The sequence below is a fragment of the Oncorhynchus tshawytscha genome, linkage group LG04, assembly GCF_018296145.1.
Source record: "Oncorhynchus tshawytscha isolate Ot180627B linkage group LG04, Otsh_v2.0, whole genome shotgun sequence".
Lineage (NCBI taxonomy): Eukaryota > Metazoa > Chordata > Actinopteri > Salmoniformes > Salmonidae > Oncorhynchus > Oncorhynchus tshawytscha.
Window position 1 is genome coordinate 14,158,645 of NC_056432.1, and position 25,000 is coordinate 14,183,644.

At 45.6% G+C, this 25,000-nt stretch overlaps 1 protein-coding gene across 1 annotated transcript in view; it reads left to right on the forward strand.

Annotated features, from left to right (window-relative positions):
• LOC121846412 (neurofilament heavy polypeptide-like) overlaps positions 1-21,843 on the forward strand; it is a 26,869-nt gene extending 5,026 nt beyond the window's left edge. Inside the window, exon 2 of the mRNA XM_042321260.1 lies at positions 21,169-21,843. Within this exon, the coding sequence (XP_042177194.1) occupies positions 21,169-21,843 (675 nt within the window). The remainder of the gene's footprint in view (positions 1-21,168) is intronic.
• The last annotated feature ends 3,157 nt before the right edge of the window (positions 21,844-25,000 follow it).

A 25,000-nucleotide genomic window follows, 5' to 3' on the forward strand; every position in this document is an offset into this window, starting at 1 on the left:
GCAGTCCACCTCTCTACCCAGACAGCAGTGTTCCTCTGTCTGCAGTCCACCTCTCTACCCAGACAGCAGTGTTCCTCTGTCTGCAGTCCACTCTCTACCCAGACAGCAGTGTTCCTCTGTCTGCAGTCCATCTCTCTACCCAGACAGCAGTGTTCCTCTGTCTGCAGTCCATCTCTCTACCCAGACAGCAGTGTTCCTCTGTCTGCAGTCCATCTCTCTACCCAGACAGCAGTGTTCCTCTGTCTGCAGTCCATCTGTCTCATCAGAGTGACAGGCCTACTCTTTAGCTGTGGCCCACAGAGTCTCTGCTGCTGTCGCCAAGCACTCACCCTCCAACTCGAGGACCGCCAGGAGAAGGAAAGCTGATCCAAAGTCCACCGACAGATCTGTGAGCACCCTTTGAAATTGGACACACATGCATATCGACACAGGCACACACACACAGAGAGACACATGCAGGCAGGCAATCACTGACAAACAGACACAGAGAGAGAGAGAGAGAGAGAGAGAGAGAGAGAGGTTGGAAGGGAGGGAGGGAGAGAAAGAGAGAGGGAGGGAGGGAGATGGAGATGAGATGGGGAGGGAGCAAGGGAGGGAGGGAGGGGGGAGAGAGAGAGAGAGAGAGAGAAGGAGGGAGGGAGGGAGAAATGGAGAAGGAAGGAGAGAGAGGGGGAGGGAGAGAATGAAGGAAGGAAGGAGGGAGAGAGAGGGAGATGGGGAGGGAGGGAAGGAGGGAGAGAGGGAGAGAGAGAGAGGGAGAGGCAGATGGGGAGGGAGGGAAGGAGGGAGAGAGGGAGATGGGGAGGGGGAGGGTTGATAGAGTATTTTTTACTTTTACTCTAGTATGACAATTGCTATTTTTGTCATCACTGGGTACTACAGCAACTAATTACTGCACTATGGACTGCATCCACTAACCCCACCCAGGAGGAGTGATGCCTTCTCTGGGAGACAAAAACACACAGCACTATCCCCATCCAGTGATCTCTGGAGCTGAGCAGTTCACTCAGCACAACAACCTGTAGTTCCCAACCTCTCCCAGTGTTAGTGAGGCCTTTGTTAAACCCTGGCTGGTCTGCTGGTGATCATATGGTTGGCTGTGGCACCTTCACTAAAATAGCTTCCTTGAAGGTTAGGACTCTCAGAGAGATGGGGAGCCCAGGACCTCTTCACTTGAGCTAAATCATTATCCACACTGCACCTCTCTCCCTCTGACAGCTCCTCACAGGACCTGTCTGTCTCTCACAAGTGCCAGCCAGCCGCATGTGGTACCAACCAACAATTAGCCTGGTTGAAATGAGACCCAAACCTACTAGTACTGTGCCACCACTTCACATCTCTTCACACAGCCAAACTAGTGTGCTGTAATCTAACCGAGCACCAGTCTATGTGAGGAGTAGAGTGGATGTGTGCATGCAGAACAATATGTTTTAATGTAGTTTTAATGTGTGTATCTGGGAGAGGCTGAACCCTCTCTCCCCGTGCAGAAGCTGCAGACACATGCTAAGGGCTGAGGCAAGCCTCCAGGTCCTGGGATCAAACAGCTCGGCACAGGCAATCTGTCTTCCTCGACAGGCCTGGGCAGAGCGCAGAGAGAGGGGGGATGACAGCTCTTATTTTACCCCGGTGGCCCTGCTCCACTACAGGCAGGCAGACCAACCCCCAGAAGCAGCAACAGAGACAGAACCCAGCCTCTACCCCAACAGGCCCTCCATAACCCTCAAAATGCATAAAATATAGGCCCATGAATTAATGAACAAAGATGCTAGTGATAAACAGACATCAACTTTAGGTTTGCCTCTCCCCGCTGATGATACTCCTCCTTATTTCACCTAGATATGCTACCAGGAAATAGGATATCATTTATTCAGCAAGTTCCCTTTGTCAGTTGTGCATATATAAAGTGTAAACCACGCGGTGACACGAGAGACATGAGAGATTTGACTAACACAGAGCCCTGCTTGAACAGTCAGACAGTGATATGGTAAAACTTTATTCAAAACCCCTGGAAAATATTTGCTATAACACACAATGTAAATTGCAGGCTATATTTGAACACATTAGCCTTTTACGAATAAGCCATTGGTGTCATGACAAGTCTCAAGGTTGAGTTCACCTCAATCTAGGTTGAGTTCACCTCAATTTAGTTCACCTCAATCTGGTGACTGTGTTTATTGACTTAACCAATCCTTCCTTCCTTCCTTCCACACCAAACAGCCTTATGAGATGTGGAGGGGCAGCTGCAGTCCCAATAGTCCTATCGTTGGACTGTGTCAGGGCTAGCGAGAAGCGATTACCCCTAGAGGACACCTGCTGCTGGGACACATTCCACCCCGGGAGCCTGTTCTCCAGACAAAACCCAGCATTTCAGGTTTGGAAGGAGTGCTCAGTCCAATCTGATCATACGGTTGTGTTCTTACCATTTCAAACAGCTAATTTTCCCCTATGCTAATGACAGTTTAAGGGGGTTAAAGAGATAAATAAGTCCTTGCTATTGCCTCATTTCAAATCAAATGTCACCTAATTATAGCTGTATGTGTTTTGATACACTTTGCATAATTTATTGTTCTGCTTTTTCTAATCTACAGATTTTTATCAGTGGGCTGTATGTTTTTTCCTCCAGTCTTATAATTAAATGATAATGCTCTGCCACTGCAGCAGCCTGAAAGAGATAAGGTGGGGTAAAAAGGCTTTCATAGTCAGAGCTCACCTGAGAGATCACATGGGATCTGCCACAACACTTCACAACAAGTCCATCTATTGGCTCAAATGTCACTGAAGAGGAAGGTTTTTGATTGGTTAGAGAGATCTTTCTCAATGTAATACTGTAGTTGTGTTCCATTCAATCATAAAGAAACAGAAGCTTTTGGATCTGTGTTATGCCTCTTGCTGAGAGAATATTTGTGGCACACACACACACACACGCACACGCACGCACACGCACACGCACACGCACACGCATGCACGCACGCACACACACACACACACACACACACACACACACACACGCACGCACGCACGCACGCACGCACGCACACACACACACACACACACACACACGCACGCACACACACACACACACACACGCACACACACACACACACACTTTAATCAATGAGCACAGAGCAGCAGCATTAGCATAGAGCCGTAGCAGCAGCAATAGCATGGGGCTGTAGCAGCAGCATTAGCATAGAGCCGTAGCAGCAGCGTTAGCATGGGGCTGTAGCAGCAGCATTAGCATAGAGCCGTAGCAGCAGCATTAGCATGGGGCTGTAGCAGCAGCATTAGCATAGAGCCGTAGCAGCAGCATTAGCATGGGGCTGTAGCAGCAGCATTAGCATAGAGCCGTAGCAGCAGCATTAGCATGGGGCTGTAGCAGCAGCATTAGCATAGAGCCGTAGCAGCAACATTAGCATGGGGCTGTAGCAGCAGCATTAGCATAGAGCCGTAGCAGCAACATTAGCATGGGGCTGTAGCAGCAGCATTAGCATAGAGCTGTAGCAGCATTAGCATGTGGCTGGGAGGTAATGATGGGAGGAGCATGCTGTTGTGCACCCTCTCTGTGGGCTCTCGAGTCGATAGTGCCGACAGGTTGGGGCTTAGTACATCAGACAGATCCCATCCCAGGACAACACACAGGACACACACAGATCAATAGTGGGAGTTCCCCCTGAATATTCCCTATATTCACTCCACAACAGCTGGGGCTGCATTCCAATAGGAAGTCTACTGGTGTCCCATCCTAAACGGCTATGTTCCCACTATAGTAGTGGGATGTGGATGTGGAACACAATGTTGTATACGTTTTGATCAATTTAATTTTGACCTGTTAGTCTTTATTTGGGTTACGTTCACAGGACAACATGTCCCATTCTAAACAAGGGAACTACCCTGAAGCCCATTCATGAATCTACAGTGTCACCAGAAACAAATGGATAGGATGATAGAGCATAACTATCATCTTTCATATGAGCAAAAGGCTAGAGCTGCCGCTTTCAAGGAGCGGGACACTAATCCAGATGCTTATAAGAAATCCCGCCATGCCCTCAGACAAACCATCAAACAGGCAAAGCATCAATACAGGACTAAGATTGAATCCCACCACACCGGCTCTGACGCTTGTCGGATGTGGCAGGGCTCGAGAACTATTATGGACTACAAAGGGAAACCCAGCCGCGAGCTACCCAGTGATTTGTTGGGGCCGAAATTGATGCCTAAACTTAACCGTGGATTTGTTTTGACTTAAACCCTATCTCAAACCTTAACCCTTAACTTAACCATTTTGAATGAATGACTAAACTTATCCTTAGAAATTTGACGTTTATCGACAAAAGTCAGATTCTGCAGTGTTGTCAGATTCTGCAACCCGCTCCAACAGCACAGGCAAGTGCACACACACACACACACGCACGCACACACACACACACACACACACACACACACACACACACACACACACACACACACACACACACACACACACACACACACACACACACACACACACACACACACACACACACACACACACACACACACACACACCCTACACTAATTCTATCTGCTAACCACGCCTGCATTGCCCCTTGATTAACCTGTACCCCCGCACATTGACTCGGTACTTGCACCCCCTGTATATAGCCTCGTTATTGTTATGTACATTTCTTGTGTTACTTTTTGATTGATTTAAAAAAAAAAAGTTTAGTTTATTAGTAAATATTTTATTAACTCTATTTCTTGAACTGCATTGTTGTTAAGGGCTTGTAAGTAAGCACTTAACAGTAAAGTTGTATTCGGTGCATGTGACAAATACAATTTGATTTGATTAATATAAGATCTCAGTCTGCCCTTGTACCATCGTGTTGTAATCCTGATGTGCCAAGCATGATTAAAATGCGTATTGCTATTGAGCATTCCAAATGTCAGGGCAATAGCAATCTGAACATGCTATTACTGTACATATCAATGATTATTGCCTTGTTTTCTGATCATGCTTGGTTGTGATATGATGTGGATGAATGGCCATAGGGATTCATTAGTGGAGCAGCCTGTGGATGAATGGTCATAGGTGTTCATTAGTGGAGCAGCCTGTGGACGAATGGTCATAGGGATTCATTAGTGGAGCAGCCTGTGGATGAATGGTCATAGGGGTTCATTAGTGGAGCAGCCTGTGGATGAATGGTCATAGGGGTTCGTTAGTGGAGCAGCCTGTGGACGAATGGTCATAGGGGTTCATTAGTGGAGCAGCCTGTGGACGAATGGTCATAGGGGTTCATTAGTGGAGCAGCCTGTGGATGAATGGTCATAGGGGTTCATTAGTGGAGCAGCCTGTGGATGGATTGTCATAGGTGTTCATTAGTGGAGCAGCCTGTGGATGGATTGTCATAGGGGTTCATTAGTGGAGCAGCCCGTGGATGGATGGCCATAGGTGTTCATTAGTGGAGCAGCCTGTGAATGGATGGCCATAGGGAGTCCAAGGCTCTGATTTCCCCTCTGATTTAAGCTCAGACAGGTATCAGAACAGACAGGTATCAGAGCAGACAGGGCCCAGAGCAGACAGGTATCAGAGCAGACAGGGATCAGAGCAGACAGGGATCAGAGCAGACAGGGACCAGAGCAGTCAGGGACCAGAGCAGTCAGGGACCAGAGCAGTCAGGGATCAGAGCAGACAGGTATCAGAGCAGACAGGGACCAGAGCAGACAGGTATCAGAGCAGACAGGGATCAGAGCAGACAGGGATCAGAGCAGACAGGGATCAGAGCAGACAGGGACCAGAGCAGTCAGGGACCAGAGCAGTCAGGGACCAGAGCAGTCAGGGATCAGAGCAGACAGGTATCAGAGCAGACAGGGACCAGAGCAGACAGGTATCAGAGCAGACAGGTATCAGAGCAGACAGGGACCAGAGCAGACAGGGATCAGAGCAGACAAGAACCAGAGCAGACAGGTATCAGAGCAGACAGGGACCAGAGCTGACAGGTATCAGTGATCAATGACTACTGAATTATTCTCTCATTACCTTATTATTTACTCCAACAAAGGAGTCACAAGTCTCTCTCTCTCTCTCTCTCTCTCTCTCTCTCATTAGGTCAGTGTGTGGTGATTTGACAGTGTGCCTGTGTTGATTAATTGGCCTAAGGCGCCCCTTATTTGGGGCCTGTCAGCAGGGTTCCAGAGAGCCAGGGCCGCCCCACTGAGCTGCAGCACCACCCAGGTGGCCCCATTTGGGCTAAATGAGCTGCGAAGGGTTTCCACTCAACTAGGTTGCTCAAGATTCACTACAGAATTCCTCCGTCCGTCCAGGGAAGCAGGACATGAGGAGATTGCTTCAAAACCGGACAATAGAGGCAACAGTGAGCACTCGTACCATCAAGTAGACTTGAGTTTTGCTCTAGCATTGTGGCATGGCTGGCGGGTGGGCGTAAGCCATGAGATCTGGCTCTGAGGGTCACGTGTTCAATCCCAGTGCTAAGGACTTTATTAATGTTTTACCCTATCCCAAACCTTAACCCTTACCTCTACCCTTACCTCTACCCTTACCTTAACCCTTACATCTACCCTTACATCTACCCTTACCTCTACCCTTACATCTACCCTTACCTCTACCCTTACATCTACTCTTACCTTTACCCTTACCTCTACCCTTACCTTAACCCTTAACCTCTACCCTTACCTCTACCCTTACCTTAACCCTTACCTCTACCCTTAACTCTACCCTTACCTCTACCCTTACCTTTACCCTTACCTCTACCCTTACCTTAACCCTTACCTCTAGCCTTACCTTAACCCTTACCTCTACCCTTACCTTAACCCTTACCTCTACCCTTACCTCTACGCTTACCTTTACCCTTACCTCTACCCTTACCTTTACCCTTACCTCTACCCTTACCTTAACCCTTACCTCTACCCTTACCTTCACCCTTACCCAAACCTCTACCCTTACCTCTACCCTTACCTCTACCCAAACCTTAACCCTTACCTCAACCCTTACATCTACCCTTACCTTTACCCTTACCTCTACCCTTACCTCTACACTTACATCTACCCTTACCTTAACCCTTACATCTACCCTTACCTTAACCCTTACATCTACCCTTACCTAAACCCTTACCTTAACCCTTACATCTAGCCTTACCTTAACCCCTACTCTACCCTTACCTTTACCCTTACCTTTACCCTTACCTCTACCCTTACCTCTTCCCTTACCTCTACCTCTACCCTTACCTTTACCCTTACCTCTACCCTTACCTCTACCCTTACATCTACCCGTACATATACCCTTACCTTACCTTACCTCTAACCTTACCTCTACCCTTACCTTACCTCTCCCCTTACCTCTACCCTTACCTCTACCCTTACCTTAACTCTATCCTTACCTCTATCCTTACCTCTACCCTTACCTCCACCCTTACCTTACCTATACCCTTACCTTACCTCTACCCTTACCTCTACCCTTACCTCTACCCTTACCTCTACCCTTACCTTTACCCTGACATCTCCCCTTTACCCTTACATTTACCCTTACCCTTACCCTTACCTTTACCCTTACATCTACCCTTACCTTACCTCTACCCTTACCTTACCTCTACCCTTACCTCTACCCTTACCTCTACCCTTACCTCTACCCTTACCTTACCTTACCTTACCTTACCTCTACCCTTACCTCTACCCTTACCTCTATCCTTACCTACCTTTACCCCCTTACATCTCTACCCTTACCCTTACCTCTACCCTGACATCTCCCCTTTACCCTTACATTTACCCTTACCTTTACCCTTACCTCTACCCTTACCTTACCTCTACCCTTACCTTACCTCTACCCTTACCTTACCTCTACCCTTACCTTACATCTACCCTTACCTTACATCTACCCTTACCTCTACCCTTACCTCTCTACCCTTACCTCTACCCTTACCTCTACCCTTACCTATACCCATACATCTACCCTTACCTCTACCCTTACCTCTACCTTTATCTTTACCCTTACCTCTACCCTTACATCTACCCTTACCTCTACCCTTACCTTAACCCTTACATCTATCCTTACCTTAACCCTTACATCTACCCTTACCTTTACATCTACCCTTACCTTACCTCTACCCTTACCTCTACCCTTACATCTACCCTTATATCTACCCTTACCTTTACCCTTACCTTAACCTTAACCCTTACCTCAGGCAGTATGTAGGCAGTATGTAGTACAGCAGCACACACCCACTTGTCAGGCCTTGGACACACACTGTACTGTTGTCAGGTTGTGCATGAATGCATGTGAATATGTTTTCCCTCTTTAACTAGGAGTGAGACCTTGGTGGACGAGAGGAGCCTCCCTCTGTGATTCAATCTGATGATGGGTAAAAGATGGGGAAATGGGTGTTTGAAGGTCACCATACACGGTGCTGTACATCTGGAGGGTAAAACGGCGTGTTTCCATGATTATGGACAATCAGATCCTATTAGGAAATAACTTCCTCAGAAGTAAGCCAACTTTCTGAAAGGATGGAGGGTGGACCTCAAGAGAAGATATTCCCCAGCGGAATGATCTCAAACATACCAGCATATCGGCTCATCTTTACTTGATCACACATCTGGACAACATTGTGTTCAATTGTACCAATGACCATGCAATATAATTACCTCCATACTAATTGCAGTAATTATATAGTTATTATTGCAGCGATGTTTTGAACAAACAGCTGGTGCTGAAGCTGAAAGTAGACTAATAATGATCCCCTCAGAGATTAGGTTGAACGTTACAATTACAACATTCTTTATTCTATTCATTAAGGGTCAATCTTATGCTAGCCACCAGCACTGATATCAGTTGCCAAGCCAACCCATGACAAAGGCATTCCTAATGTGGCCTGTGTCACTAGGCGAGGACGTAAGCAACATACACATCAACTACATGTGTCGGGATGCAAATGAGTGCACTAGAGCAGGCCATAGAATGCATTCTTATGAGAGTGATGATCTATGTGTGTGTGTGTGTGTGTGTGTGTGTGTTGTGTGTGTTTGTGTGTTTGTGTACCTGTGTGTGTGTGTAAGGGTGTGTGTGTGTGTACCGGTGTGTGTGTGTGTGTGTGTGTGTGTGTGTCTTTGTGTGTGTGTGTGCATGTGTCCGTGCCAGTGAATGTGTGTGCGTGTGTCCCCATGCATGCTTATGTGTGTGTGTTTGTCTGATCCACACAAAAAGAAGAACAGGTCTGGGATGCAGGTACCACACAAAAAGAAGAACAGGTCTGGGATGCAGGTACCACACAAAAAGAAGAACAGGTCTGGGATGCAGGTACCACACAAAAAGATTAACCGAGTCATGAACTGAAAGCATGTCTTCTGATTGGATGTAATCAAAGAGGAAAGACAAAAGCACAAATTGAGTTACATGAACAGTTACCAGAGGAGTTAACCAATCCCTGTTGACCTGGCAGGCTTCCCTCCCTCCCCCTCCCGTTTGAAGGCCCAGCCCATGTCACTCAGAGCCGCCCGTCATGCCTGAGACAGGGCGAAACGTGGCTGCCGGTGTGTTCACTTTCCAGCATCACACTCGCTAAGATAAACAGTCAATGGTCACAGATTCCTTCTCTCTGCCTTTGTGTGCAGCACACTTGAGCTGAACCTGACACCCACCAGGGAAATGAACTGAGTGCCATGGAACAACGAGGGGAACGAGGCGAAATGAGGGGAACGTGGGAAAACGAGGGGAACGAGGCGAAACGAGGCAGAAGAGAGAAAGGGAAGGAGAGAAAAAGAAATGGCTGGGGAAGGAGTCTGAACGCCCTCAACGCATTGCCTCATGGTGCATTGCATCTCTTTACCTTTCTGCCTAATTGATAGACGACAGATCCATCACTAAGTCTGCTAACTGAACACACCCAGGACAGAGTTATTGGCCTGTCCCTGACTGAGTACAGAGACTGTGGGCAGAAACAATGTGTTGGTAATAGGCAATCAGCAGTTGGTACATCAATTTCCTTTGTAATGGTTTAAACTGCAGATTGTCCCTTTAAACCCACATGGAAGAATCCTGACTTATTGACCAGACTGCTGATCAAGGTGAAGGTTTAGACTGATTTGTTGTCTAGACGGGGAACGTTAATCACCTCTATACTCTGTCAGCACCGATGCCATAGACACCACTAATCGTACCATAAAGACGTAGTAAAACCATGCTTGCATGTGTTTGATCCTAAATGATAGCTTTGGTGGGTAACTTTGAACTAAGTTGTTGACTATGGAAATAGAATGGATAACCCTATACTCTTAGAAAAAAGGCTTCCATCATCCCCATAGGAGAACACGTTTTGGTTCCAGGCAAAACTCTGTGGAAGGGGTTCTACGTGAGAGTCAAACAAGTTCTACTTGGAACCAGAAGGGTTTTTACCTAGAACCAAAGAGGGTTATTCAAAGCCTTCTCCTACGGGGACAGCCGAAGAACCCTTTAAGGTTCTAGATAGCACCTTTTTTTAAAGAGTGTACAGTGCATTCGGAAAGTATTCAAACCCCTTGAAAATATTTTCCACATTTTGTTACGTTAAAGCCTTATTCTAAAATGTATAAAATAAAATGTTTTCCTAATCAATCTACACACAATACCGCATAATGACAAAGTGAAAACAGGTTTTTATACATTTTAGCAAATATATTTAAAAAAAACAACTAAATACCATATTTATGTAAGTATTCAGACTCTTTACGATGAGACTGGAAATTGAGCTCAGGTATGTCCTGTTGTCACGGCCGTCAAAAGAAGTGGACCAAAGTGCAGAGTGGTGAGCGTACATTTTCCTTTATTATGGAATGACGCAAGAAACAAGATAAACAAGATAAACAACCATGAAGCTTCCCGGGGGCTAAGTGCCACAAACAAAGTTAACTATCCACCCTGAAAGGAGGGAAAAGGGCTACCTAAGTAGGATTCCCAATCAGAGACAACGATAGACAGCTGTCCCTGATTGAGAACCATACCCGGCCAAAACATAGAAATAAAGAAACCTAGAAAACAAAAAATAGAATGCCCACCCCACATCACACCCTGACCCAACCAAATAGAGAAATAAAACGGCCCTCTAAGGTCAGAGCTTGACACCTGTTTCCATTGATCATCCTTGAGATGTTTCTACAACAGTCCACCTGTGGTAAATTCAATTGATTGGACAGTAAATGGCACATGACAGCCCGCTTGGAGTTTGCCAAAAGGCCTAAGGACTATCAGACGATGAGAAACAAGATTATCTGGTCTGATGAAACCAAGATTGATCTCTTTTGCCAAGCGTCACGTCTGGAGGAAACCTGGTACCATCCCTATGGTGAAGCACGGTGGTGGCAGCATCATGCTGTGGGGATGATTTTCAACGGCAGGGACTGAGAGACTAGACAGGATCGAGGGAAAGATGAACAGAGCAAAGTACAGAGAGATCCTTGATGAAAACCTGCTCCAGAGAGCTCAGGACCTCAGACTGGGGTGAAGGTTCACCTTCCAACAGGACAATGACCCTAAGTACACAGCCAAGACAACGCAGGAGTGGCTTTGGTACAAGTCTCTGAATGTCCTTGAGTGGCCCAGCCAGAGTCCGGACTTGAACCCGATCGAACATCTCTGGAGAGACCTGAAAATTGCCGTGCAGTGAAGCTCCCCATCCAACCTGACAGAGCTTAAGTGCATCTGCAGAGAAGAATGGGAGAAACTCCCCAAGTACAGGTGTGCCAAGCTTGTAGCATCATACCCAAGAAGACTTGAGGCTGTTTTCGCTGCCAAAGTTGCTCCAACAAGTACTAAATAAAGGGTCTGACGTAAATGTGATATTTCAGTTTTTTCAAAAAAACTGTTTTTGCTTTGTCATTATGGGGTATTGTGTGTAGATTGATGAAAAAAACAATTCAATTAATTTTAGAATAAGGTTGTAACGCAACAAAATGTGGAAAAAATCTTTCAAAGTGCTCTGTGTATGCCTACAATGGAGAGAGGCAAAGGAGAGGCACCAGAGGCAGGATTTGAGTACAGACGGGTATGCACAAAGGTTGTGACACAGATGAAAACCATTCAATGACTGACTCTGTTTCCTGTTGGCAGTATAGTTTCAGAGAATATCTCAATGGAATAGGATAATCTACAGGATGTTAAGGAAACAAGTAGAGAAAGAGACACACACACACACAGTCACACAACGAGACATCCTGCAGACAGCATCTCACTTCACCCTTTAGACTGAGAATCAGCACCTGCACAAAGCCACACATGGTAGTTACACAGAGGATGTCAGGCCTGGTATTCACAAAGAAAATGCTAATCCATCAACTTTGTTTTCTATCACAGGGATTACTTCTTTACCAAAACAGCCATTTAAAAAAGATGAGAGAGTATGGTCAATGAATGTATTACCTCTTAAGCCCAGAGCTGCGTTGGTTGTTGAATTAGTAGTGGATTTGTGTCACAAACAATTTCCGTTCCCCACTTTCCACAGAAGCATGTTAAATGTAACTGCCGTTGGAGCACAAGCCGATTGGCTCCTGTTTGGAACCACTGAAATGCTTTGATTGACAGCTGTGTTCTAGGAGGTGGGACTCTGTCTTCCTACTCTTTATGATTGTTTTGATAACTGCAAACCCTATCAGATCCCCCCCCCCCTTAATGTGATTCGCAATTCGTTTTATAAGGATTATGCAGCACTTCTCTGTCACATGTTAGGCGCATTGTATCCCCTCCAGTCTCTCAAGTGCGACACGTTCGCACTTCAAAGCTACTCCACCGCAATTGTTGTCTCAGTCGCCTATTATAAACAAGGCATTTTTTAGAGAAAGGCCGTAATGACACAGATGGCTTTGCAGCATTACTTTAGCCACTTTCTTCACTGAACCCCTTGCAACAGGGCTGGAAGCTCTCTCCAGCTGAAGTTCTGCTTTCATCCGGCATAAAAGCCCCATCTGCGAGTGAGAAGGAACGCACTCAGTCTTCTCTACACACATGTGAATACACACCCACAATGCTTTGGGTACAGAGGCCAAAATAGCCTTTTTTTCTGGAACACAATCTCTATTTTGTATGGCTCTCAGAGGGGAGACATTCTGACATCACATCGGTAAAGTTCCATTTGACTAATTTCTTTCTCAAAGTGGTTGATTCTCTCTCATTGTGCAGTTGATTCACTCATTGTGAAGTTAATTCTCTCTCATAGTGTGGTTGATTCACTCATAGTGGAGTTGATTCTCTCTCATAATATGGTTGATTCTCTCATAGTGGAGTTGATTCTTCTCATACTGCAGTTGCTTCTCTCTCATAGTGCAGCTGATTCTCTCTCATAGTGTGGTTGATCATTTCATATTGGAGTTGATTCTCTCTCATGGTGCAGTTGATTATGTCTCAAAGTGGTTGATTCACTCTCATACTGCAGTTGATTCTCTCTCATTGTGCAGTTGAAAATATGTCAAAATGGTTGATTCACTCTCATAGTGCAGTTGATTCTCATTATGCAGTTGATTCTCTATCATAATGGAATTGATTCTCTCTCATAGTGGAGTTGATTCTCTCTCAGTGGAATTGATTCTCTCTCATAGTGGAATTGATTCTCTCTCAGTGGAATTGATTCTCTCTCCAAGTGTAGTTGATTTACTCACAGTGGAGTTGATTCTCTCTCATAGAACAGTTCTTTCACTCTCACAGGGACACAACGCAGGAAGGTCAAACTCTTTTTCTTATTGTTTGAACATGTCAACATCAAAGAGGATTTGATCTTTACCAGAAGGTGAGTTCTCACTGTCATGGAGGTCTAGGATCATGACCTAGTCCCTAAGGAGGTAGAGAGGCAGACCAAAATGGACTAGACCTGGAAGTTGCTGGTGAGAGACAGCTATTAGTGTCCTGTTGATGTGGTGGCCTGCTTTTAAATGAAAAACACTGCACCTTTACAAACGATGAATATCTATTGGAACAGACATCATACTCCACTGAAGGTGAGATAAAACTGTTTTGGAGAGAGAGAAACTTATCTTTTCTTTGATGATCGTAAACAAAGTATATTTCTTACATTGCCAATAATACTTAACCACCTCGAAAATCAATAGGTGAAATATGTACTCTCTCAACATCTGTGTTAGTGAAGAGTTGCTATTCAACCATGGCAATTTATTGCTAATGTAAATGAGAGAAAGCACTGCAAACTCCCAGGATGCACTGCCAGACACACTGCTGACGTGTCATCCTCTGACATATGTCCTATGTCACATGGAAAGGGTATGTGCGAGTGTGTGTATATTTGTGTGTGTGTGCGTGTGCATGCATGTGTATGTACGCGCATGCGTGTGTGTGTGTCTGTGTGTGTGTGTGTGTGTGTGTGTGTATGTGCGTGCGTGCGTGCGTGTGCATGCATGTGCACATACGTGTATGCGTGTGTGTGTGTGAGCCTGTGTATTTCAGAGAGAGCAGGCGACAGATAGCGGCCACTGGGAAATCAAGGAGCACTTTGTCATGCATCCTTAAATGTGTGACATAATGTCCCAGGAGACGGCGGCTGATTGGTCTAGGAGGCGTCGGAGAGAAATGGGTGAGTGACGGGCGTAAGAGGATGGGGGGTGACGGGGTTAGACACACAGGACAGGATTGTGACATCTCAGGGTGGCAACCTGTCACCAGCAGCTGGCAATGTGTCGTCATACTGCCACACCAGGACATAGGGGACAGTGACGACATCGGGAAGCTGACAACGCCAATCAAAACACTCCATCTCCAAGTGCACTGACCAGCCAGAACACTCAAGCTTCATGTACTGACCAATCAAACTGGAGTCCTTTTAGTCCAACCGGCCATGGGCACTAACTACATAATACGGTCACTGATGTTAAGACCTCACTTCACATACATCAAGTTTCTACTGCACAGACCCAGACACGCACAATTACATTGAATGTAGTAGTCCCTAAGACTATGCAAAGTGTAATGCATAGGCTGGTTGGTTCAACACTGTACTGGCAAGACATGTTAAAGTAGGTTGATATTGGGATTCCAAACAATTCAATGAATCACCAGTGTCTCCATGAAAATAAGCAGCTGTAAAAAACCTACAGGGGGGCCACATATAATTACCACATGTGTCCTTCATATTTACACTGTCTTAATTAACTGTAGGAGAGAGGGGGAAGAGAGGGGGAGAAGGAGGCGAGAGAGAAGAGAGGGAGAAAAGAGGGGGAGAGGTTGGAGAGAGGGGAAAGAGAGTGGGAAAAAAGGGCGAAGAGAGAGGGGAGAGAGGGGGAAGGGGGAAGAGAGAAGGGGGAGAGGGAGGAGAGAGGGGAGAAGAGAGGGAGAAAAGAGGGGGAGAGGTTGGAGAGAGGGGGAAGAGAGTGGGAAGAAAGGGAGAAGAGAGAGGGGAGAGAGGGGGAAGAGTGAGGAGAGAGGGGGAAGAGAGGGGAGAGAGAGAGAGAGAAGAGAGGGAGAAGAGAGGGGGGAGGTAGGAGCGAGGGGGAAGAGAGGGGGAGAGGGGGGGAGAGGGGGAAGAGAGGGGGGAAGAGAGGGGGAAGAGAGGGAGAGAGAGAGAAGAGAGGGAGAAGAGACGAGAGGGGGAGAGGTAGCGGGGAAGAGAGAGGGGGAAGAGAGAGGGGGAAGAGAGGGAGGGGAGAGAGGGGGAAGAGGAGAAGAGAGGGGAAGAGAGGGGAAGAAGAGAGGGAGAAGAGAGGGAGAAGAGAGGGAGAATAGAAGGAAAGAGAGGGAGACGAGAGGGAGAAGAGAGGGAAAAGAGCGGGGAAGAGAGGGGGAAGAGAGAGAGGGGAAGGAGAGAGGGAGAGAGAGGGGGAAGAGAGTGGGGAAGAGAGAGTGGGAAGAAAGGGAAGAAGAGAGAGGGAGAGAGAGGGGGAAGAGTGAGGAGAGAAGGGGAAGAGAGGGAGAAGAGAGAGAGAAGAGAGGGAGAAGAGAGAGAGGGGGAGGTAGGAGAAAGGGGGAAGAGAGAGAGGAGAGGGGAAGAGAGGGGGAAGAGAGGGGGGAAGAGAGAGGGGAAGAGAGGGAAGAGGGGGAAGAGAGGGAGAGAGAAGAGGGAGAAGAGAGGGGGGAGAGGTAGGAGAGAGGGGGAAGAGAGGGGGGGAAGAGAGGGGGGGAGGGGAGAGAGGGGGGGAAGAGGGGGAAGAGGAGAAGAGAGGGGAAGAGAGGGGAAGAAGAGAGGGAGAAGAGAGGGAGAAGAGAGGGAGAATAGAAGGAAAGAGAGGGAGACGAGAGGGAGAAGAGAGGGAAAAGAGCGGGGAAGAGCGGGGAAGAGAGAGAGGGGAAGGAGAGGGAGAAGAGAGGGAGAAGAGAGGGGAAGAGAGTGGGGAAGAGAGAGGGAGAAGAGAGGGAGGAGAGAGGGGGAAGAAAGGGGGAAGAGAGGGAGAAGAGAGGGACAAGGATACTTTTACAGATATTAGTTACCTAACCAAAAATGTAATCAGAAAAGTAATTACTTTCAATTCAATTTAGATTACTTTCCCCTTAAGAGGCATTAGAAGAAGACAAAAATGTATGTTACAATTGGAAGACATCCATTTTAAAGTTTACATAGCTGGCCTTAAATGAATGTTGCCTTTTGCAATATGGGTTATGTAGGCTTCTAACCCATTGCCTTTTGCAATATGGGTTATGTAGGCTTCTAACCCATTGCCTTTTGCAATATGGGTTATGTAGGCTTCTAACCCATTGCTTTCTAATTCATTACAGATAATAAAATGAGTAGGCTGTATATTTACATTAAAACCAGTCTGTCAGATTTACAGTTATTCCATTTCACTAAATATCCCTGGATTTTCAAGAAAAGGACTTAGAAATATGGAAATATACACTGAACCAAAATATAAACGCAACATGTAAAGTGTTGTTCCCATGTTTCATGAGCTGAAATAAGATCTCAGAATTGTTCCATAAGCACAAAAAGCTTATTTCTATCATATTTCATTCACAAATTTGTTTACATCCCTGTTAGTGAGCATTTCTCCTTTGCCAAGATAATCTATCCACCTGACAGGTGTGGCAAATCAAGAAGCTGATTAAACAGCATGATCATTACACGAGTGCACCTTATGCTGGGGACAATAAAGGGCACTCAAAATGTGCAGTTTTGTCTCACCACACAAAGCCACAGATGTCTCATGTTTTGAGGGAGCTTGCAATTGGCATGGTGACTGCAGGAATGCCCACCAGAGCTGTTACCAGATAATTGAATGTTAATTTCGCTACCATGAGCCGCCTCCAACGTCATTTTAGAGAATTTGGCAGTACATCGAACCAGCCACTCAACTGCAGACCAGATGTAACCATGCCAGCCTAGGACCTCCACACCTGGCTTCTTCACCTGTGGGATCGTCTGTGACCAGCCACCCGGACAGCTGATGAAACGGAGAAATATTTCTGTCTGTAATAAAACCCTTTTGTGGGGAAAACTCATTCTGATTGGCTGGGCCTGGCTCCCCAGTGGGTGGGCCTTGCTCCTAAGTGGGTGGGCCTGGCTCCTAAGTGGGTGGGCCTATGCCCTCCCAGACCCACCCATGGCTGCACCCCTGCCCAGTCATGTGAAATTAATAAATTAGGGCCTGATTTCCTTAAATGAACTGTAATGTAGTAAAATTGTTGAAATTGTTTTTATAATTTTGTTCAGTACATATTAGTCTAATTGTTTTACCTGAAGACAACCCAAAATGTATGAGCTTCCTCTGTTGTTTATGTTCTTGTCATGGAGGAATGGTTGGGCTGATTGCGTCCAAACACGGTTGAAAAAGAAGTGCTGCTCTCATGGAATGGCGTTCTTAGAGCGCTGCCGCATGACGTGACTATTGGCATGACGGGAAAATGACCTCCGTGTGATGCGTTTGCTATAGGCCTATTGTTGATGTTTCTGTTGGTGACACCTTAGAATTAGGAATAAGAATACTTCATTAATTGAATAGGAGCTCTATGGGTGACACTTTGATATCTCGATAATTTGTTGAAGTCTATCAAAAGTGTACGAGTAAAATCACATGTCTGTTAAGTCCTTTGGACCTTTTCTGGAATCAGCATGAATTAGATTGAGCAACAAAAGCCCTACTCTTCTTAAATGAAACTTGTTTTTGACTGTATTTATGGAGCACAAAACCACATTTACATTTACATGTTATTGGATTCGTCTTAAGATAGCTAGGTGGGACAACCACCTATCTCAGTCATAGCAAGTACATTTTCCCTCAATAAAGTAGCTATCAGCAATGTCAGTGCTAGTAGGGGGGAAAAGTCAAATGTGAGTGTTAGTTCACAAAGGGCCATCTTTAAAAGAAATGTATTTACAAGGGAGGAACTCCCTCTTTTATTCCAGAGGCTGTGAGCCGCATTTTGCATCTGTTGCACGAGCACATTCTTCACTGACTGTCCACAGGTCGCATAAACAAGGATTGATAGACAATTTATCTTTACACTTCTTCAATTCAACCATTATTGTGGTAAAATATACATTTCTGAACAGACATCCACAACAACCACAATCCATAAGGAGCAAATCATTTAGAGAGCAGCGGTGTGATACACATCATTGTGCTGTGTAGATATCAATAATAAGTTATATCTGTATCACCCGTAGGCTACAGCACTGCTGTCGTCCTTACCGCCAAGCCTTTATTCAAATTGGTCGTATAATCTTTGATGCCCACAGTAGTTGCACCATTGGAAGACATAGTTTGCACTGTAGCCTACAAAAACCTATTCCTACTCTTTTCTCGCCATCTATCAAATGCATCAGATGTTGGAGTCGTCATAGTGGTCTCTGCAATCTGATTACAAAATAATTTTGCTGGTAATGTAACGGATTACAATTGCATTTTTTGTTGTTGTAATCCGTTACTCCCCAACCCTGGTTGTATTTCCATCAGAAAGAAGTGGGCATGGAGCGAGGCAAGGTTTACACTCTCCTCTGTTCCTCCGTTCCCTCTTTTCCTCATAGACCCAGTCGCTCCCCTGCACTGAGGAAGAGAGGGATTTGCGCTGGCACCGCATTTTTGTCCAATTAATAGATTGCCAGTGTGTTGCGTATTTTGCATGACAAAGGAGAGGTAATATTCTACTGCCATTCGTAATAAAAAATGTACTTTGCAAATTAAAAAGTGACGAACCCCAATTTGTTGTACCTCTTTAGGAAATAAACAGTCCTTAACCAATTAAAGCGCACTGTAATAATTCCGTGATTTATTGCTGGTTGTTTAACTTTCAAAACTAGGCTAACCCATACTAAGGTCACAATCCATCATGTCTTGCATGGGGAGCCGTGGAGTAATGGCTGTTGTATTAGCTGCTTTTGATGATAATATGAAAGAAGTATTAGCAGTTGTCAACAAAATTGCTTACAACATAACATTAGCATGCATGAGCTAAGCCACCTATTCATTATGTTGGCAGCTCCACACACACCTTATAGAACATTGTGTCGGCCCAGAGCGAATGTACACTGTTTGGCTTTGTGATAGAGTGGCGACACACAAACCTCGGGCTGCTCCTCTTGCAGTGCAAACAGACACTGTTGGACTGAAACAGCCTCGGTATTCAGGTGCAGACATGCATGTTTGCTCCTATCGCACTTATTCATTAGCTATCCATCTCTTTGTCATAACACAACACATACCGTACATCTAGAGAGAGGGACAAAGAGAGGAGGAATTGAAGAGGGAGAGAGGGATGGAAGACAATGAGAGAGGGACGAAGAGAGAGAGAGAGAAAGAGAGATAGATGAATGGAAGACAATGAGAGGGAGGTAAACAGAGAGCCTGTGTTGTGGAAGAGTAGTGGAGCTGAGGCTGAAAAGAGGGATGGACAGAGAGAGACAGAGAGAGAGAGAGAAAGAGAGAGAGAGATGTAAACACAGTGACCCAAACAGGAGTGGTGGAGGTGTAGGCTATAGCTGAGAGATGCGAGGCGGTGACATTTGCCATTACAAATGGGCTCTCTGGCTTTTGCAGAGCATGGCACCCCCTCTGTGAGCCAAGAATGCACTTAGCTCAACGAGAGTAAATGAATCGCCCTATTTTGACTTCTACCATTACACTCCACCCTGATAGCAGCGACGGGCAAAGTGGCCCTTTGTTCAAGCACCAGGATTCCTGCATGCTTAAACATCTCTGGCCCCTGTTTTAATTGTACTGTTTAGAATAGGGAGGAGATCATCCTGACTACAGCCCATACACTCTGATGATAACGAAGGCCATATATTCTGCCTGTCTGTCTGTATGTCTGCCGGTCTGTCTGTCAGTCCCCCAGCCTGTCTCTCTGCCTGTCTGCCTGTCTGTCTGCCTGTCTGCCGGTCTGTCTGTCAGTCCCCCTGCCTGTCTCTCTGCCTGTCTGTCTGTCCGTCTGTCAACCTCCCCTACTATTACAGATCAGACCAGTAGGGGCAGGGTGGTGGCATGAATAGCCACTATCAGTGCCAATCCAGTAACTGACTTCATTCATGCTATGCTCTGGCTTAACAAAGGCCTGTAGAAGATTCAGGGGCATACTGATGTGAAAAATAATGTTTTTATGTGTGGACAAATTAACCATTTGGTATGGCATTATATGCTATTGAGTGGAGCAGCGGTCTAAGGCACTGCATCTCAGTGCTAGAGGCATCACCACAAACACTGGTTGAATCCCAGGTTGTATCACAACTGCCCGTGATCGGGTGGTGCACAATTTGCCCAGTGTTGTCCGGGTTAGGGGAGGGTTTGGCCGGGGTAGGGGAGGGTTTGGTCGGGTTAGGGGAGGGTTTGGCCGGGGTAGGCCGTCATTGTAAAATAAGAATTGGTTCTTAATAACTGGCTTGCCTAGTGAAATAAAGGTTAAACATATTAAACATAGTCTCTATCACTGATCCGAGAATGGAGGCCTTAGTTTGAACCTTTAGCAGGCTTCACCGTGTCCATTTTATTTCCTTAAGCATTGAAGGGGAGTTTGTATATCTATCCCCCTTCAGCCATATAAACATATGGTAACACAGCACACATGTAAACATGTGTGTTTAGCGGACAGGACCCGCAATTCAGTGGAGCTGATTGAGTTGCCAAAGCCACATAATCCAGTTCTTACCTCCATACACACCAAGTGCATATTGCATCAAGGTGTCGTTTTTCAGGCTTCCATAATACACACATTATGGTTCCCTCAGAGGCTATCAACAGAAATCCTCTCCCAGCATTCTGAACAAACACCCTGATTCCTCACAGCCAGAAGCCAAACAGCCTGATTCCTCACAGCCAGAAGACAAGCACCCTGATTCCTCACAGCCAGAAGCCAAACAGCCTGATTCCTCACAGCCAGAAGCCAAACAGCCTGATTCCTCACAGCCAGAAGCCAAACAGCCTGATTCCTCACAGCCAGAAGCCAAACAGCCTGATTCCTCACAGCCAGAAGCCAAACAGCCTGATTCCTCACAGCCAGAAGCCAAACAGCCTGATTCCTCACAGCCAGAAGCCAAACAGCCTGATTCCTCACAGCCAGAAGACAAACAGCCTGATTCCTCACAGCCAGAAGACAAACAGCCTGATTCCTCACACCCAGAAGCCAAACAGCCTGATTCCTCACAGCCAGAAGACAAGCACCCTGATTCCTCACAGCTAGAAGCCAAACAGCCTGATTCCTCACAGCCAGAAGCCAAACAGCCTGATTCCTCACAGACAGAAGCCAAACAGCCTGATTCCTCACAGCCAGAAGCCAAACAGCCTGATTCCTCACAGCCAGAAGCCAAACAACCTGATTCCTCACAGCCAGAAGCCAAACAGCCTGATTCCTCACAGCCAGAAGACAAACAGCCTGATTCCTCACAGCCAGAAGCCAAACAGCCTGATTCCTCACAGCCAGAAGACAAACAGCCTGATTCCTCACAGCCAGAAGACAAATAGCCTGATTAGGTAAAGCCCCGCCTTATCTCAGCTCACTGGTCACCATAGCAACACCCACCCGTAGCACATGTTCTAGCAGGTATATTTCACTGGTCATCCCCAAAGCCAACACTTCCTTTGGCCGCCTTTCCTTCCAGTTCTCTGCTACCAATGACTAGACTCACTAACTTTAAGCATCAGCTGTCGGAGCAGCTTACAGATCACTGTAACGGTACACAGCCAATCTGTAAATAGCACACCCAACTACCTCATCCTCATATTATTACTTACCCTGTTGCTCTTTTTCACCCCAGTATCTCTACTTGCACATCATCATCTGCACATCTATCACTCCAGTGTTAATGCTAAATTGTAATTATTTCACCTCTATGGTCTATTTATTATTTATCTCCCTACTCTTCTACATTTGTAGACACTGTACAAAGATTTTTCATTTCTTTTCCTTTTGCGTTATTGACTGTACGTTTGTTTATGTGTAACTCTGTGTTGTTGTTGTGTCGCACTGCTTTGCTTTATTTTGGCCAGGTCGCAGTTGTAAATGAGAACTTGTTCTCAACTTGTAATGCTCCGGGTGTCGTGGGTGTGGAGTCAAATGCAGGAAACAGAATTTCAATGCTGTGCGTCTTTTAATAGCGCTTAACACACCACAGGGTGCTCACAAAAGTAACGTTCCAAACACAACAGAGCCGAAGGTTACAATGAAATAATCCCGCACAACAACCAGGCGGGCCGGCTGTCTAATAAAGACAAACTAATTAACCCTACACAGGTGCTACCACTAAACATACAAGGAGGGGGTGGAAAAACAATCAGTGGCAGCTAATAGTCCGGTGACGACGACCGCCGAGCGCCACCCGCCCGGGAAAAGGAAACACCCTCGGTCGGACTCGTGACACAACTGGTCTACCCGGTTAAATAAAGGTGTTCTCAACTGGTCTACCCGGTTAAATAAAGGTGTTCTCAACTGGTCTACCCGGTTAAATAAAGGTGTTCTCAACTGGTCTACCCGGTTAAATAAAGGTGTTCTCAACTGGTCTACCCGGTTAAATAAAGGTGTTCTCAACTGGTCTACCCGGTTAAATAAAGGTGTTCTCAACTGGTCTACCCGGTTAAATAAAGGTGTTCTCAACGGTTAAATGGTTCTCAACTGGTCTACCGGTTAAATAAAGGTGTTCTCAACTGGTCTACCCGGTTAAATAAAGGTGTTCTCAACTGGCCTATCCGGTTAAATAAAGGTGTTCTCAACTGGTCTACCCGGTTAAATAAAGGTGTTCTCAACTGGTCTACCTGGTTAAATAAAGGTGTTCTCAACTGGTCTACCCGGTTAAATAAAGGTGTTCTCAACTGGTCTACCCGGTTAAATAAAGGTGTTCTCAACTGGTCTACCCGGTTAAATAAAGGTGTTCTCAACTGGTCTACCCGGTTAAATAAAGGTGAAATAAAAAAATTGTTAAAACAAGACACTCAATACCTCTTAGATGTCAAGTCCCCTGTTTTGGGGACCTGCGTGGTTCTGGTAGCGTGGTTCTGGTACTAGTTCCATTCGATATTTTCACTTATAAATCAGTATATGGACACAAAAGATGGAAAGGGCTTGCACTGAGCACTAGCCCTGATTCTCATGGACACAGGAGTATGTCTCCTCTGCCTATGTGAAGCAGAATGTGAAATATGACACCAATTGAAGCTGCTTCATTCGCTCTTCCGACTGTTCATCTTCTCCAGGCTGAACCTCAGGTCGCAGCCACAGAGCCACTCATATGCCTGGAATCCTTACATTGTAATATGCCACTCATAGCCTGGAATCCTAACATCGTAATATGCCACTCATAGCCTGGAATCCTAACATCATAATATGCCACTCATATGCCTGGAATCCTTACATCGTAATATGCCACTCATAGCCTGGAATCCTTACATCGTAATATGCCACTCATAGCCTGGAATCCTTACATCGTAATATGCCACTCATATAATATGCCACTCATAGCCTGGAATCCTTACATCGTAATATGCCACTCATAGCCTGGAATCCTAACATCGTAATATGCCACTCATAGCCTGGAATCCTTACATTGCTAAGCCTGGAATCATAATATGCCACTCATATGCCTGGAATCCTTACATCGTAATATGCCACTCATAGCCTGGAATCCTTACATCGTAATATGCCACTCATAGCCTGGAATCCTAACATCGTAATATGCCACTCATAGCCTGGAATCCTTACATTGCAATATGCCACCCATAGCCTGGAATCCTAACATCGTAATATGCCACTCATAGCCTGGAATCCTTACATTGTAATATGCCACTCATAGCCTGGAATCCTAACATTGTAATATGCCACTCATAGCCTGGAATCCTAACATCGTAATATGCCACTCATATGCCTGGAATCCTTACATCGTAATGCAGCAGGAGAGAGTGGTTTTGTTGCTGTAGCACATTGAGAGATCGATTTATAGCCAGCAATCAAAATTAATTTATAGATTTTAAACAAAAAACTCTTTCTGTTTGTCATAGATGGACACTATTAATATGAGATGAAGGGTGAGTTACTAACTAGTTCAGGAAGCCAAGCTAGAGCTCAGTGAGATGTTCACAGTGATTGGGCAGACGTTTTGATCAAGAGAGCCCTTCAGAAAATATGCACATTTTCTCGAACACTAAATATACAAATATGTATTTTACATTCATAAGAAAGATGAAATCTTATAGTTAGTCATTTTATAAATTGATTATAGTATATTTAGAAAAAATATTTGTCATTTCAAGCCTTATTCATACAGTTTTGTTGAATATGAAATACAGTGCCTTGCGAAAGTATTCGGCCCCCTTGAACTTTGCGACCTTTTGCCACATTTCAGGCTTCAAACATAAAGATATAAAACTGTATTTTTTTGTGAAGAATCAACAACAAGTGGGACACAATCATGAAGTGGAACGACATTTATTGGATATTTCAAACTTTTTTAACAAATGAAAAACTGAAAAATTGGGCGTGCAAAATTATTCAGCCCCCTTAAGTTAATACTTTGTAGCGCCACCTTTGTTTGTGTGTGTGTGCACATAAGTCGTGTGTGTCCGTATATGTTGTGTGTGTTCTTACAGTGGGTGTGGGGGAGGTGGAGGACCCAGACACTTTGCAGTGATT